At 31.9% G+C, this 14,390-nt stretch overlaps 1 protein-coding gene across 1 annotated transcript in view; it reads left to right on the plus strand.

Annotated features, from left to right (window-relative positions):
* LOC108904239 (potassium voltage-gated channel subfamily H member 8) overlaps positions 1-14,390 on the plus strand; it is a gene marked incomplete at its 5' end in the record, with an annotated part of 144,268 nt that overhangs the window by 65,914 nt on the left and 63,964 nt on the right. Inside the window, 2 exons of the mRNA XM_023455359.1 lie at positions 5,712-5,869; positions 9,384-9,591. Of these exons, the coding sequence (XP_023311127.1) occupies positions 5,712-5,869; positions 9,384-9,591 (366 nt within the window). The remainder of the gene's footprint in view (positions 1-5,711; positions 5,870-9,383; positions 9,592-14,390) is intronic.

Below are 14,390 nucleotides of genomic sequence, written 5' to 3' on the forward strand. Positions count from 1 at the left end.
AAGGGTTTTACAGTTGGGATTGGTGGGTAAGAGTTTACTTCGTTTTTTATGGCATTAAATTTAAGAGGAAGGTAATCAGAAGGGTTGGGTTTGGTAAAATTAAATGGAAAAAAATCAGTAATTATATTGCGGTGAGTTTTTAAATTTTCCAATGCTAAGGTAAACAAAAGTTGCATATCTTTTATCTTATCCTACAAGGCAAAAATGCCCTTTAAGTTTTATTATTGTGCAAAAAATTATCATAATAAAACGTATGTATATAACTACACTTTATACATATACAGGGTGTTTCAGAAAGACCTCCCGTAAACTCAGGGGGTGATAGTACGGCAAAAAATAAGAATTTTTTGTCTTATGAACTATATGTCTATTTCATCTTGTTTTCGAGATACAGAGCGACAAAATAAAAAATTTTAAATATAATTTTTAGGAAACTTTCCAAACGGTGCGAAATATTTTTTAGAAATTTGGTATTCCGGGGTTTTTAAGCACGTCAAATACGCTGGTCTAATTATGTTTTGAATATTTCATAGAGGGCGCTAGTTATGCCACATTCCTATTACATTTTAAGTTCAAATTTTTTTAAGGTTAGGTTTTTTACCATTAGGGCTCCAAGTTCTAATGTACAATTTTATTTTCTAAAAATAATGTACTCTTGTTAGATCTTCCTAATGTGCACGATTTTCGAGGAAAAAGGCTTTTAATTGAACTCTTACAATATTAGGGTATAGAAATAAGTGACTTTTCTCAAAGTAGGCTTATGTCAAAACTTATTGATGGATGTCTCATAAACAACGCATACATTCTCAGTAATATTTTAAACTCTAATTAACCTTATATCAAAATTTTAGTGACTGTAATTAGTCATTACTAACTACAGTCATATCAATCACTAAAATGTTGATATAAGGTTAATTAGAGTTTAAAATATTACTAAGAATGTATGCGTTGTTCATGAGACACCCATCAATAAGTTTTGACATAAGCCTACTTTGAGAAAAGTGACTTATTTTAAACACCTTAATATTGTAAGAGTTCAATTGAAAGCCTTCTTTCTCGAAAACCGTCCACATTAGGAAGTTCTAACAAGAGTACAGTATTTTTAGAAAATAAAATTGTACATTAGAAATTGGAGCCCGAATGGTAAAAAATCTAACCTTAAAAAAATTAGAACCTAAAATGTAATAGGACTGTAGCGAAACTAGCGCCCTCTATGAAATATCCAAAAAATAATTAGACCAGCGTATTTGGCGTCCTTAAAAACCCCGGAATACCAAAGTTCATAAAAATATTTCGCAGCGTTTGGAAATTTTCGTAAAAATTCTATTTAAAAAAATTTATTTTATTGCTCTGTATCTCCAAACAAAAATTCTTATTTTTTTGTCGTACTATCACCCCCTGAATTTACGGGAGGTCTTTCTGAAACACCCTATATATCTCTTTGTTTGCAGTAGAAAATATATATTTTGTAAGAATATTTAGTATTTTGCTATTGGTGTTTTATTTAAAATTCTTTTTCTACAAAACTGTTAAAAGTGGGCTTTTTAATTGTCATTTTTGATGTCAAAAATGACAATTAAAAAGCCCACTTTTAACAGTTTTGTAGAAAAAATAGTGTATGATATACTTACGTGTTAAAAGTGATTTTATTTTCTTCGTGAAGTTAAAAAACTCGCTACGCTCGTTTTTTAATCATCTTCACTCACAAAATAAAATCTTACTTTTAACACGTATATCATAAATAGCTATTTTAGAAATATAAAAAATATATCGGAATAGAGTAAAAGTTTATATATGTGACTTTCATACCTTTATTACACCAGCATTTATTAAATGAACTGTCAATGTAAAACTTTCTGAAAATAAAAGTTTAACCTTTTCTTTAATTTTATCTAAAATCCCAATCCGATACCTCCAATAATTAATTAACAATTAACTCATAAAAACGCTCTTTTTTAAATTGCTGTAAAAATAAGCTTTATTTAATGCAAAAAAGCGAATTCCCGAGCGGCTTTTGCCTGACTTTGTTATTTGTAAAGGTTAACTTAAATTGAAATTTTTCTTTTTCGATCAGTTAGAACCTATGTCTATGATATCAATTTAACGTTTAGTGATTAAACAATTAGTTGCAAAAAATCCAACGAAATTAATTAACAAATGTAACAATTTCACTGTCAATCTCTTTGTAGTAGATGTTTTTTATTTGTTCATATTTGTCAAAGGTAACGAGAAAACAACAAAAATAAATACATTAGTCAATCTAGTAGATAATTTTGCTTAAAAAACTAGAAAATGTCCAACATAATGTTCAAATTTATTATTTGTAGTCACTTGTTAGCTGTAAAATGTTAAATTTAATGTACTGTAATTAATTAATATACTATAAGAAGTTATAATCATTTCTTAATAGTGTTTTCGCTTAATAATAAATTCGCTTGATGACAGCTTCGAATAACGTTTGTTTTAATTCAAAGTTGTACTTATATGTACGTTTCTTTGGCAATTTACTTACTAATTACAAAATGTGGAAATGTTTGCAAAATACAATATGTAGAAATCTTGATTATTTTTTACTAAGTGAAAGAAATTTTATATTTTAAATTCTTAATATTAATTATCGATGAAATCAGAACCCGTCTAAGATGACATGAGAGGAGATTGAACGTGATGCTGTCTGCTACAGAATGTTTGAGATTGCTGAAACTGTTATGTGAAATCGGAACTATATCCGCATTATAATACGCTGTTGACAACTGATTGTGAGATATCAAATGCGGGAAATAAACCTGTAATCTAGGTTTAATACACTCCTAAGAAAGTGCGAGAATAAATAAATAAACAACAGCTCTTGGAGCTATTTTTAGTAAACATATGATTCGAACTTTCCCAAAAATTACACCTTTTTCTAAAAAAAAATTGTACATTTTTTGTGGAATTCATCCAAAAATAACATTAAATAAATTTAACATTCATTAATGCACTAAATGACACATATTCTCCAGCAGAGTGAAATATAAATATCTGAATTATACTTAAAGCCAATTAATATAGAATATTATTTAAAACAATTAATTAAACAGTTTCTTACAAAAATAGTATAATGAAAAACTTACAGTTAACAAAATCAGTAAAAATTATATAAAGCAATCTCTATAAAAACCTCCCCACTTATTTATAGGACAAAGCAGACATTTCATTTTACACATCTTTTTTAGTGACGTCTCTAAATTTAAAAAAGAGCTGTCACATACGCTTTGGTACTCCCGAATACCGTGTAAAGCTTGAATCTATCTAAGATAAATGAGACACATTTTCTTCCATAAAGTTCACTTCTAATTTGAAATAATTAAATATAAGGGAAACATTCTTCATGCATTTTCTGGGAAAAGTTCTACTGCGATTTTCATTATGAGGACCTTCTGGTTGAAAAGTTTGCCCTAGTTCTCGCGTTTAGGTGCATTTGAGTTGGAATCTTAACATCATTTCGAGAGCAATGGCCATTTCTTAAGAGCATTAAACTGAAAACAATTTATAATGTAAGTTAAACAATAAGTAAAATAGGACTTAAATAGTAAGCTAAAATATGGATGTATGTGTTTAAAGATTAGACAAAGTTCAATATGGTTATTATTAGTTTCTCAAATTCTTCAATTTAAATGAAGATATACCGAGAGATTTATATAATTTACACAAAGTTATATTATTTACTTGCCTTAGTATTTATTTCTAACATTTTATTGATGTACTCTTCTATATTGTTAAGCCACAAATAAATCTAAGCATGCCTACTCAACAACTAGCACACGCGCGGTAACACCACATTGGGAAATCACATAATTAATCTGATTTCGTACAATTTATGAGTTAAATGTTTCTATGCGGGACCAACTGATATCGTAACTACTATACATGATACGGGAATAATGGTTTCCGTAGTACACGCCACATGGTATTTTTTTTTGTCACTGTTCTACTGTTAGGTTGTCGTCTGTAACGCCAACGGACCGCGTACGAACGACAAGTATCATTTAAATTATACATTCTTCGTACATTAACACAATATCTGCTAGTTTTTGACCAGAAAACATTTTATACGCCGGCTAAGTAGTACTGCAACACACAACGCATGTGCACAAGATGCACAGGGTTGGTTTACATTTATGGTTAATTTTCTTCATTAATTTTCTTGAAAACAGAAGCATTTAGACCATCATATTTTCATGCTCTCTATCACCCTTTCTAAGGAACGCACTTATTTCAGAAACACCCTGTATACACTCCAATGTGTGATTCTACACAATTTATCATGTATGTTCAATGCATTCACATTTTTCAAGTATAAAAAACATAACAAATGTGTAAAAAGAATACCTATGTGAATTTGACAATGGGCAATTATAATGCGGTAATTGGAAAGTTATTTACAAAAATATCCTTATCATTTTAAATACGTTAGTTGGCTTGAGCATTTCATGAAGATTATTTTTCCCTTTACACCATGCAAATTAAATGAATACCTTAGGAGATATAGCAAAATCAAAATAATGCGCAACAAAATTAATTTCGTGTCGCCGTGATTCGACCGGACCACGCGGGCGCCCCGTGACCCCGCGCCTTGCGTCTGAGCCGGGGAGGTCCGAAAGTTTATGTAGTGTATCAATGTATGGTGGAATTGTGTATCTTATATATACCTACAAAAAAGTCCGCGATGGCATATGTCTATATGTTAAAGATAACATACTACCTAATCCATTTTAATACTTTAAAAAATTGGAAATTATAAAGCGGTAATGTAAAAGCTATTTACACAAATACGGTATTAATCCTTATCATTTTAAATAAGTTAGAGGCTTTAAGCATTTCATGCACATTATTTTACTCTCTTACACCATATAATTGAAATGAATATATTATAGAAGTAATCGCAAAAAAATTACGGACGCGAGAATAAAATTCCATCGCCTCGCTTCGCTTGATGCGATCGTCGACCCTCCCCCCGCACCGTCTTGCCTACTGTTTAGCTAATAAGCCGAACGATAACGCGCGCGTGATCCTTTAATAAACCGACTTGGAGCGAATGGAGGTGACGACTGACGACTGTGTTTTTTTTTCTGGGTGTTGTTGGAAAGTTATAATTGCGTTCGATATTTTAAGGTCACATTTTTGTTTTGTATTTGTTGTCTTTAGGTAGTCGGAACATACATAGATACTTGCAAACATACTTTTATTTAATTGAGTTTTAATAATTTGTTTGTTGTTTTCTTATTGTGAATCATTTAAAACTTCATAGTCGCATTTTTGTTTCGTGTTTGTTTTCTTTAGGTAGTTAGATACCTAACTACTTATTAATTAAAATTGATAGTCCTGAACATAGGTACTTACTTTAATTTAATTCGTTTTGTTTTCACATTGTTGGTAGTTACCTATATTGTTTTAAATTTAAAGGTTTTGCATTTTTAGTTTTGAGTTCGTTTGTTGTCTTTAGGTATATCGTGAATTATTTTAAAATTAATATTAGGGTCGCATTAGATGAAAGATGATTGATTTTTTGTTTGTTACGATTTAACTCAAAAACTACTCAACCAATTTTACCGAAAGCTACATCTCCTCGTAGTAACATAGGCTATTTTACTCGTATATTTGCCCGTGCTAAGCCGGGGCGGGTTGCTAGTTCTTATATAAACTCAACGAACTGTATCTGTCTGTTTCAGATATAATATTAAATTTTCGTACGACATACGTGAACCGGAAGGGAGAGGTCGTATCCGAGTGGAGAGCGATCTCTATCAACTACTTGAGAACTTGGTTCATAGTGGACTTGCTCGCCGCATTGCCGTTTGATTTGCTGTATGCTTTGTACGGGGCGCAGGTGAGTAATTAAAAAACTTTTTCCAGCTCCACAATTGTTTATTTCGTGGGAATTAATTAATGCCGTACTTGTACGCGAAATATTACCGCAATAATAGCTTTAAAAAAGTTTTATCTGGATGTAAACGCGGCGGCATTTCGAATTAACTGAGGAACAAAGTCATTAAAATGCAAATTTCAATTATCGTAATGAAGTAGAGGCCTGGGGTTATGCATGTTAACGAATTAAGTAAACTAGGGTACTCGGTAAATGTTGCATAAGTAAACAAAGTTTAGAAACACTGTTGTTGAGTTTTTAAAAGGTCTGGTGAAAATATTATTTTTTTTACCAAATATATTTATATTTTGGTTTAAATTCACGGTTGGTAAAATCAAATGAAGAGCTTACATGTAAAAATTTTTTTTAAATCGATTTACATGAACTATGGATCTTAAACTTAATATACAGGGTGGCCAAATGAAAACGAAACAGAGCCATATTTAGGAACTGCGTCAAGATTGTAGAAAAACGCTCAGACCCGTCGATTTTAGATTAAAGGGGGACATTATTTGCTTGTATTTTTGACTATGCCACTTTCACCCCCAAGTAAGGGTAAGCATCACCCCAAAATATTTAAATGACATTGGGGGTTGAGTAATATTTCTTTTGAAAGTTCTTACAATTCTCTTTACAACAGACTTTAAATTTTATATTTTCCACCCAATACTTATTAAGAATTTTGAGTTTAAAGTTGAAACTTATGTACAAACAATTAGTAACGGTAAAAATGTCAGTCATTCGAGTTAAGTACGCCAATTGGTATAAATTTAGTATTTCTTGCGTTACATTGATTTTTGGCGATTTGTTATCACTTTCGTAAAAAAACACAATTGTAAAAAACAGAAATGAATGCTATACACACACACAATGAACGTAAAATTAATGGATTCTAAATTATTTTCTAGTATTATTTGGTAGCGTTGGTTGGTAGTTTATTTAATTGTGTTTTTGAAAATTAAACACTATGTTTATTCCATTGCGGAAAGGGTAGATATCATTTCGCTTTAATTTATGAAAAATAATTGTGCGAATAGAACATCTCAGCTATTTAATGAACAACATTAAGATCAACAAGCCAGGAGGAAGAATGTTCTAGAGTTAGTAAAAAAAATTCAAGCGACAGGGAACGTCAATAAAAAACGAGAAATTGAAAAACCTATAGTTAATGAAGCTAGTGAAGTTGCAGTTTTGGGACAAGTTCATCTTGATCCTACATTAAGTACGAGGCAGCTGGCATCTGTGTCTGGGATCAATCGAACTAGCATACAAACAATTTTGATGAAGAATAAATTCCATCCATAGAAAATACATTTAGTCCAGGAACTTCATGAGGATGATTATGACTGCCGTTTGTAATTTTGCGAAATAATGAGTGAACGAGCAGGGAACGATCCACAGTTCCTTTTTAACATCTGTTTAACCGGAAAAATTAAATGTATGGGCTGGAATTTTCGGTGACCGGCTGGTGGGTCCTTTTTTTCTACCTGGTAATTTGACTGGCCTTGACTGAAATTATTGAAAATATTCCAGAGTATGATGAAGATCACTTCAACTTTCAATAGGATGGTGCTCATCCGCATTATGCGTTAATTGTCCGTCAGTATTTGGACCAACGTTTTCTACGGAATTGGATTGAGAGAAGAGGCAGCATTGAGTGGCTTCCACGATTAACCGGATTTATTACCCCTTGATTTCTTTTTGTGGGGATACCTAAAAAGTAAAATCTATAAAACACAGCCAGCGCCACTGGAAGATTTGCGTCAAAAAATTGTCGAAGAATGCCGTCGAATCACTCCGGAAATGCTTCGGAATGTGCGCGAACGTTTCGAAAAAAATCCTTATTCTTGTATGGAAGCGGGCGGTCATCAGTTTGAACATTTAATCAACTATGTAATAAGTAAACAACTAAACATAATTTAAATTTTAAAATGTAAACATTTTTCAAAGCGTTGGGCGGAATTATAAAATTTAAAGTCTGTTGTTTTAAATTCGCGTAAAAATGCCAGCAATCAATTCATGTAATCGGGAAATGAAAATCGAAAAAGATATTCAAGAAAAACGCAACCAAAAAATTTTTACTTTTTTCAGTCATTTTTGGACACTTCAAATGAATAAAATCGTTATCACTCTTTTTTATCATGAAAGTAGAACTCTTAAGGACAAAAATGAGCCCTGATTCGTTTCTCTACGACTATTCGTCGAGCAAGTAGAGCCGAATTTCGAGATGACATTTTTAATTTTTTTTTTTTATTTAAAAAAGGCACTCTTTTGCTTGCCAGGGGCTATATTTACAGCAAATAACAAGTTTCAAAACCTTACTTTGCAAGAAATACAGCAAAAACAAAAAAGTCGATATTTGTCGGTTTTTTCGATGTATCTAGAAAAGTAATAAAACAATCGATATATTTAAAAATACGAATCGATAAGTTTTTTTAATAGCTATAACTTTCTTATTTAACTTTCTTCGATTGGAGTTTTTTTTATTAGCGAAAAACCGTTTTTTTTACTTTTATGAATTTTTTATGCTATATTTTTCCTAGGTATATCACCATATTTTTTTGTTTTCAGGTGGTATTTTTTGTAAGCTCTTCTACCTATTGATTGGACTATAAAGCGATTTTAAAAACGCACCAATTTTATAAATTTTATAATTTTCGTTAAATTTCTTAATTTTTTTAGTTATCTTCGATTGGAGTTTTTTTTATTAGCGAAAAACCGTTTTTTTGACTTTTATGAATTTTTTAGGTTAACTTCGCCGTGTATGCTATATTTTTTTCCTATATCACCATATTTCTTGTTTTCAGGTGGTATTTTTTGTAAGGTCTTCTACCTATTGATTGGACTATAAAGCGATTTTAAAAACGCACCAATTTTATATATTTTATAATTTTCGTTAAATTTCTTAATTTTTTTAGTTATCTTCGATTGGAGTTTTTTTTATTAGCGAAAAACCGTTTTTATGACTTTTATGAATTTTTTAGGTTAACTTCGCCGTGTATGCTATATTTTTTTCTTATATCACCATATTTTTTGTTTTCAGGTGGTATTTTTTGTAAGCTCTTCTACCTATTGATTGGACTATAAAGCGATTTTAAAAACGCACCAATTTTATATATTTTACAATTTTTGTTAAATTTCTTAATTTTTTTAGTTATTCATATTTTTTCTTATGTTTTTCTTGTAATAAAATGGTTTTATTAAAAACATTTCTAAAAAAAAATTATTCACTGTACCTATTGGTACATATAATTTATATTTCTCCCATCCTCTCTCTCTCTTATCTTGCCCTCCTAGCCCATTGGCTGGTGGCTACGCCCTTGACGATTACCCCTAAAAAAACTAACCTCTCATTTAAAGTTACTGTTTAAATTAACAAAACTGCTTTTTTATAGTTCTGTAGTAAAATGCAGCAATGCTCGAAGCGATCTCTGTTACCCTTCATAGCTTCTAAATAGGTAATTCTTTTCTTTTATAGGGTTCCGGTACGCTGCCAAGCTCCCACACCCACCTTATAAAACTGACAAGACTGTTAAGGCTGGCGAGGCTCCTCCAAAAAATGGACAGATATTCTCAATACAGCGCCATGATCCTGACCCTCCTCATGCTGTGCTTCACCCTCGTGGCCCATTGGTTGGCCTGCATTTGGTACGTTATAGCCGAGAAAGAGATGGACACGGACTTGGGTAAGTGCTTTCGGAAATTATGAGCACCGAAATATACTGAAATCGATTTTTCGAAATATGCCGGTTTAGGAAGGTTTGAATATAAATCAGAGACATGCTAAAATAGCAACAACTGTATATAAAAAAAATCTAATACAGTTTAACAGCAATAAAACGCAATTTTTTCTTGAATAATTAAAAAATGTAAACTATGTTTATACAGGGTGAGTCGGGGAATTGAACCAAACTCCAGAAATGGATTCCACATAATAAGAATAATAAGAAAACTCAAATGTTGTTATACGACTTTCATTTGTTTTCAAATTATAAGGCAGTCACAAATTTTAAAAATTTGAAATAAAGTATGTCATGATCCAAGTTCAAAAGTAGGATATTTGTCAGTGTCATTTTATGTTGCAATGGTTTAATAATTGATTACACGTTTGATCAAGTGTTACGAAATGCCTAGACTTATTCAAATTTTGAGTATGCAAATACGGTATTTGTTTACGGTTTTTGTAATGGGAATGCTAATGCTGCTGTGGAAGAATATCGAATAAGTGCGTCAGTATATGCTTCTGGATTTGCGATATTCATCAGAAATGAAGCAACTACTAAGGGTATCTTCTCCAATGTGTTGATTCCAATAGGCTGAGAAGTACATTTTTGATTGATGTATCTTAGAAAGAATCTGTCTTGCGTTAGGCGAATTGGGGGCAGAGAAATATATTTTCTGCATATTTCAACAGCATTCATGCAAAATCCTTCTATAATTGTAAATTTTCTTGAAATGCCCGTCTTGGGGTCAGGTATTGAAACAAGTTGGTAACTACCAACGTCCTGTACGTCACTATATGCCTAACAACATGTAAAAGATAAAGAGATAATACCTTAATCATTAATTATTCTTGATCCGAAGCCCCAGTAAAAAATTCTTCAATATGTGCTCTTTCCAATACTGCAGCTTTCTTTGCTTTGTATCCTCCCGATTCACTCTTCAAATAACCAGTAAGCTTGTTATATTTTCCAATATCTATATTTTTATAGACATTTATAGTAGCCTTTAACATCGAATACTTCGACCACATATAGATGAAATTGAATGTTTTTTCTTCAAATTTAAAAAATACTTCATTTATTGCCATTGTCGCCCATCCTTTCTATTTGTAAACAGTGCATCACGAATTGCCGACAACAAAATTTACTTCTATTTATTCAAATATCCCTGTATTTGATGTAAATAGATGGGGCTTGGCTTAATAATTTACTGAATTTAAAATCAACCAGTAGCGGGATATTGGGAGGTGCCGTCGCTAAATAAAACATAATTTTGACGCAACTGTATTTTATTTCGAACAAAAAAATCGGATTTGAATTCGTTGCCTCTTTTTAAGTATTAACTTTTGGATTAAGGTAAGTTTGGTTAACTCGTAGAATCCGCAGTTGCTCCATGTACCATCACTTATGGTATACCCTGTATAATATAATATAACCTTAATTATGTGGCAGTTCTATACATATACATGGAATATTTGGATAACCTGTATTTGTAAGCCCAGTTTACCTAACTTAGTAAAAATTACATTTTGTATCAAATGTAAAAAACTATATGAATATGAACGTAATACAATTAAAATAATAAGCTCCCTTGAGTTCACTTAATTTTTGTAACAATTCTGCAAGGCCGTAGTTTCGAAACTACTACCTAACTGAGAAATTGAGGGAATCCACTTGTAATTACAAGTAAATAAGAACTTCCGGAGGAATCAGGTTCGCCGTATAGGTATTCTAAATTAATTGCAACGAAAGCAATAAATCTAGGTACCACCCACTCAACTGGCCCTAAATTTAAAATAATGATTCCACGGATTAGAATATATTGCTAAGCTATATAGACTCGCTAGAGTAAATACATATGTGTCAAATTACCCCACATCCAACGTTTGGCATATCCTAGTTTTATGTAATTTGATTACGTTTTCTCAATCTACAATCGATTCTGAACAAAAAATGGGCTCTTGTTTTATAGCATAAAAATGAACCGTTTTCGAGTAAATTAGGTCTAAAGTATCGAATGCATTAGTTCGTAGAAAAATGCATGTAAAGATTTTATTTCTATTTATCTAGTAGGTACCTGTCATTATAAATAACAAAGTTGTTTACCGTTAAGGTACTGTTTCCCATGTAGCTGCGGCTCAATGAATATGAAGAAACTAAACAAGTTTTCTATGAATTATTTAATATTTGGTTATGTATAGGGGAACTAAAAATAAAATTGAAAATTATGTAACAGAAAGAAAATTATGATAGCAAAATGACAATATTAAAAATAAAAATAGAAAACAATTATTTCAATAATAACTGTTCAAAATGCTGTCCATTTACTTCAATGCATACCCGACATCGTTTGACCAAGGAATTGTAAATCAACGGTTGCTTGAATTTGCTCGACAGTAAAAAATCGTCTCTCGTGTTACTGGGTTTGACATACATCAGTTGCTTCATATGACCCCAGCAAAAAAATCAAACGGGTTGGGGTCAGGGAACCAGAGAGGCCACATAATAGGTCCATTTTTCCCAATCCAGCGTTCTGGACAATGTATATCGAGCCACGCATGTACCTGTCTTCCGTTACGAGTAGGTGTTCTTTCTTGTTGGTAGTACATTTCATTTCGGAAAGCTAAGGGAATGTCATCAAGTACGTCATCAACAATATTTTCTATAAATTCGGTGCATTTCTCTGAATTCAAACGGTCTACAATAATTCGAGGAGGCACAATGACTCTGTTGAAGATTCCTCCCCAGACATTTACGGAGAATTTTGTTTGAAACGCGGGTGGTCATATCACATGCGGATTTTCAATGGATCAAACATGAAAATTTTTTAAATTATTTATGGCATTTCTCGTAAAGATAGTTTCATCGCCCCACAATATCGATAATGACGAAAATTTCCATCGATCACCTGCAAAATTGTATCCTCTTTTCGGAATCACCAGGATGCAAAGTTGGTACTTTATGTAGGTGGTATGGGTGCAGTTCTTCTCGGTTTAAAATTCTCCAGACGCTGTTTCGTGGAATACCTACTTGCGTTGATATTTTTCGGACACTGGTGGATTATCAACAACAGCAGCTATTACATTTTCTTCTAAAATGCTTGCATCTTCTAAATTACCTCTTACTCTGGTATTTCCAATTTTAACACTCCCGGTCTCACGGACTCTTTGGAAAACTGTGAAGGTTGCCTTATGTTTGAAAAACCTGCATAGATACTCTCATGAGGCCACCAATGAATTTCCATGGCAGAAACCGTAGACAAATATCATATCGGCAAATTCGTTGTTGGAAAATTTGGTAATACTTAATATCTTGTTTTGTAAACTTAGTTTCTCGTAGATTCGAGTAACGTAATTAATTTTGACATATACGCGTGTAAACAACTTTGTTTTTTATAATGACAGGTAACCTACTAGATAACAACAAATAAAATCTTTACATGCATGTTTCTACGAATTAATGCAGGCGATACTTTAGGCCCAATTTACTCGAAAACGGTTCATTTTTGAGCCATGAAACAAGAGCACATTTTTTGTTCAGAATCGATTGCGGATCCAGGAAAACTTAATCAAATTACATAAAACTAGGATATGCAAAAGTTATGAAGACATAACCTTGAGGACAAGTTGGCCTAGGCCGCCCCTGGCGTCAGATCGAAATAAGCACCATGTAGTATTAATGACCTTTAATAGATGTACGCTCCACGTAAAAATTACTTAAATCTCTGAAAGGGTTTTGGAGTTATTGTGGAAAGTTATTATTATTTTTATCTAAACAACACCCTGTAACTCAGTGAGACTGCATCGCAGAAAAATATTTTACAATAATTTTAATCTTATTTTGGTCTTGTCTACCCCCTGGCAAATTTTTGTACGCTGACACTAGGACACCCTGTATAATAATGTAAAATCTTTCTTCAGTAAAGCTAGTTCACCTGGCCTATAGAGGGAAGATAGTTAAATCGTCACATTATACATAAATAATATTTTAGAATGACTGCAATTGCAATATAAATTTTATATTTCAGTTTATCACACGTCAAGTAAATATTAATTCAAATCTATCATTTTCCAGCCACTAAAGGTTCAATGATCAGTCGTTTCGCAAAAATTAAAGATGAATCACCAGTACAGTCGACGCAGAAATTTTTTTTTTAATTTACAAGCTTTTAACGCTCTCCAAAATCTGTCCATTGAACTAAAAAAAATCAAAACATGCTGAAAACTAAGTTTTTTTTGTTTGCGTAAACAAGTCATGATCTTATCAAATGCGCAAAAATTAACAAAATCGAATTTTGCAAGATGAAGTTGATTTCTAAAGTCGTAAAGATGCAAGGTCTAGACAAATGTTACCATCATTCCAAAGTTTCAATTGTCAATTACAATTATTGTCAATGACGATAAAAAAACTGGAACGACGATATCTTAGTAAAAAAATTTCATTTAAGACAAATATTAGCTCTTGCATTTTGTTCGAAGGGTGCAATGCAATCGAGATATTAAAGAAAACCAAATAATTAAGTCTATACCCAGGGAAGTTATTGTTTACATGTTAAAACCACTACGTCTCATTAGAAATTTAATTGAATTTGTCCCAATGATTAATCCAACTATTAGAAGAAAGAAGCCAATTAAAATTGGCTAAATAAATTGCTCTAAATCAGCTACAGTGGAAGCAAATCCTTCATACATCTCAGGAACAGACACTTTTTTTAAAGCAAAGTAATCTGTCTTGAAGTGGATCGTTCGTATAATTTGTTCAGT

This window comes from Anoplophora glabripennis, unplaced genomic scaffold (genome assembly GCF_000390285.2).
Source record: "Anoplophora glabripennis isolate ALB-LARVAE unplaced genomic scaffold, Agla_2.0 scaffold46, whole genome shotgun sequence".
NCBI lineage: Eukaryota > Metazoa > Arthropoda > Insecta > Coleoptera > Cerambycidae > Anoplophora > Anoplophora glabripennis.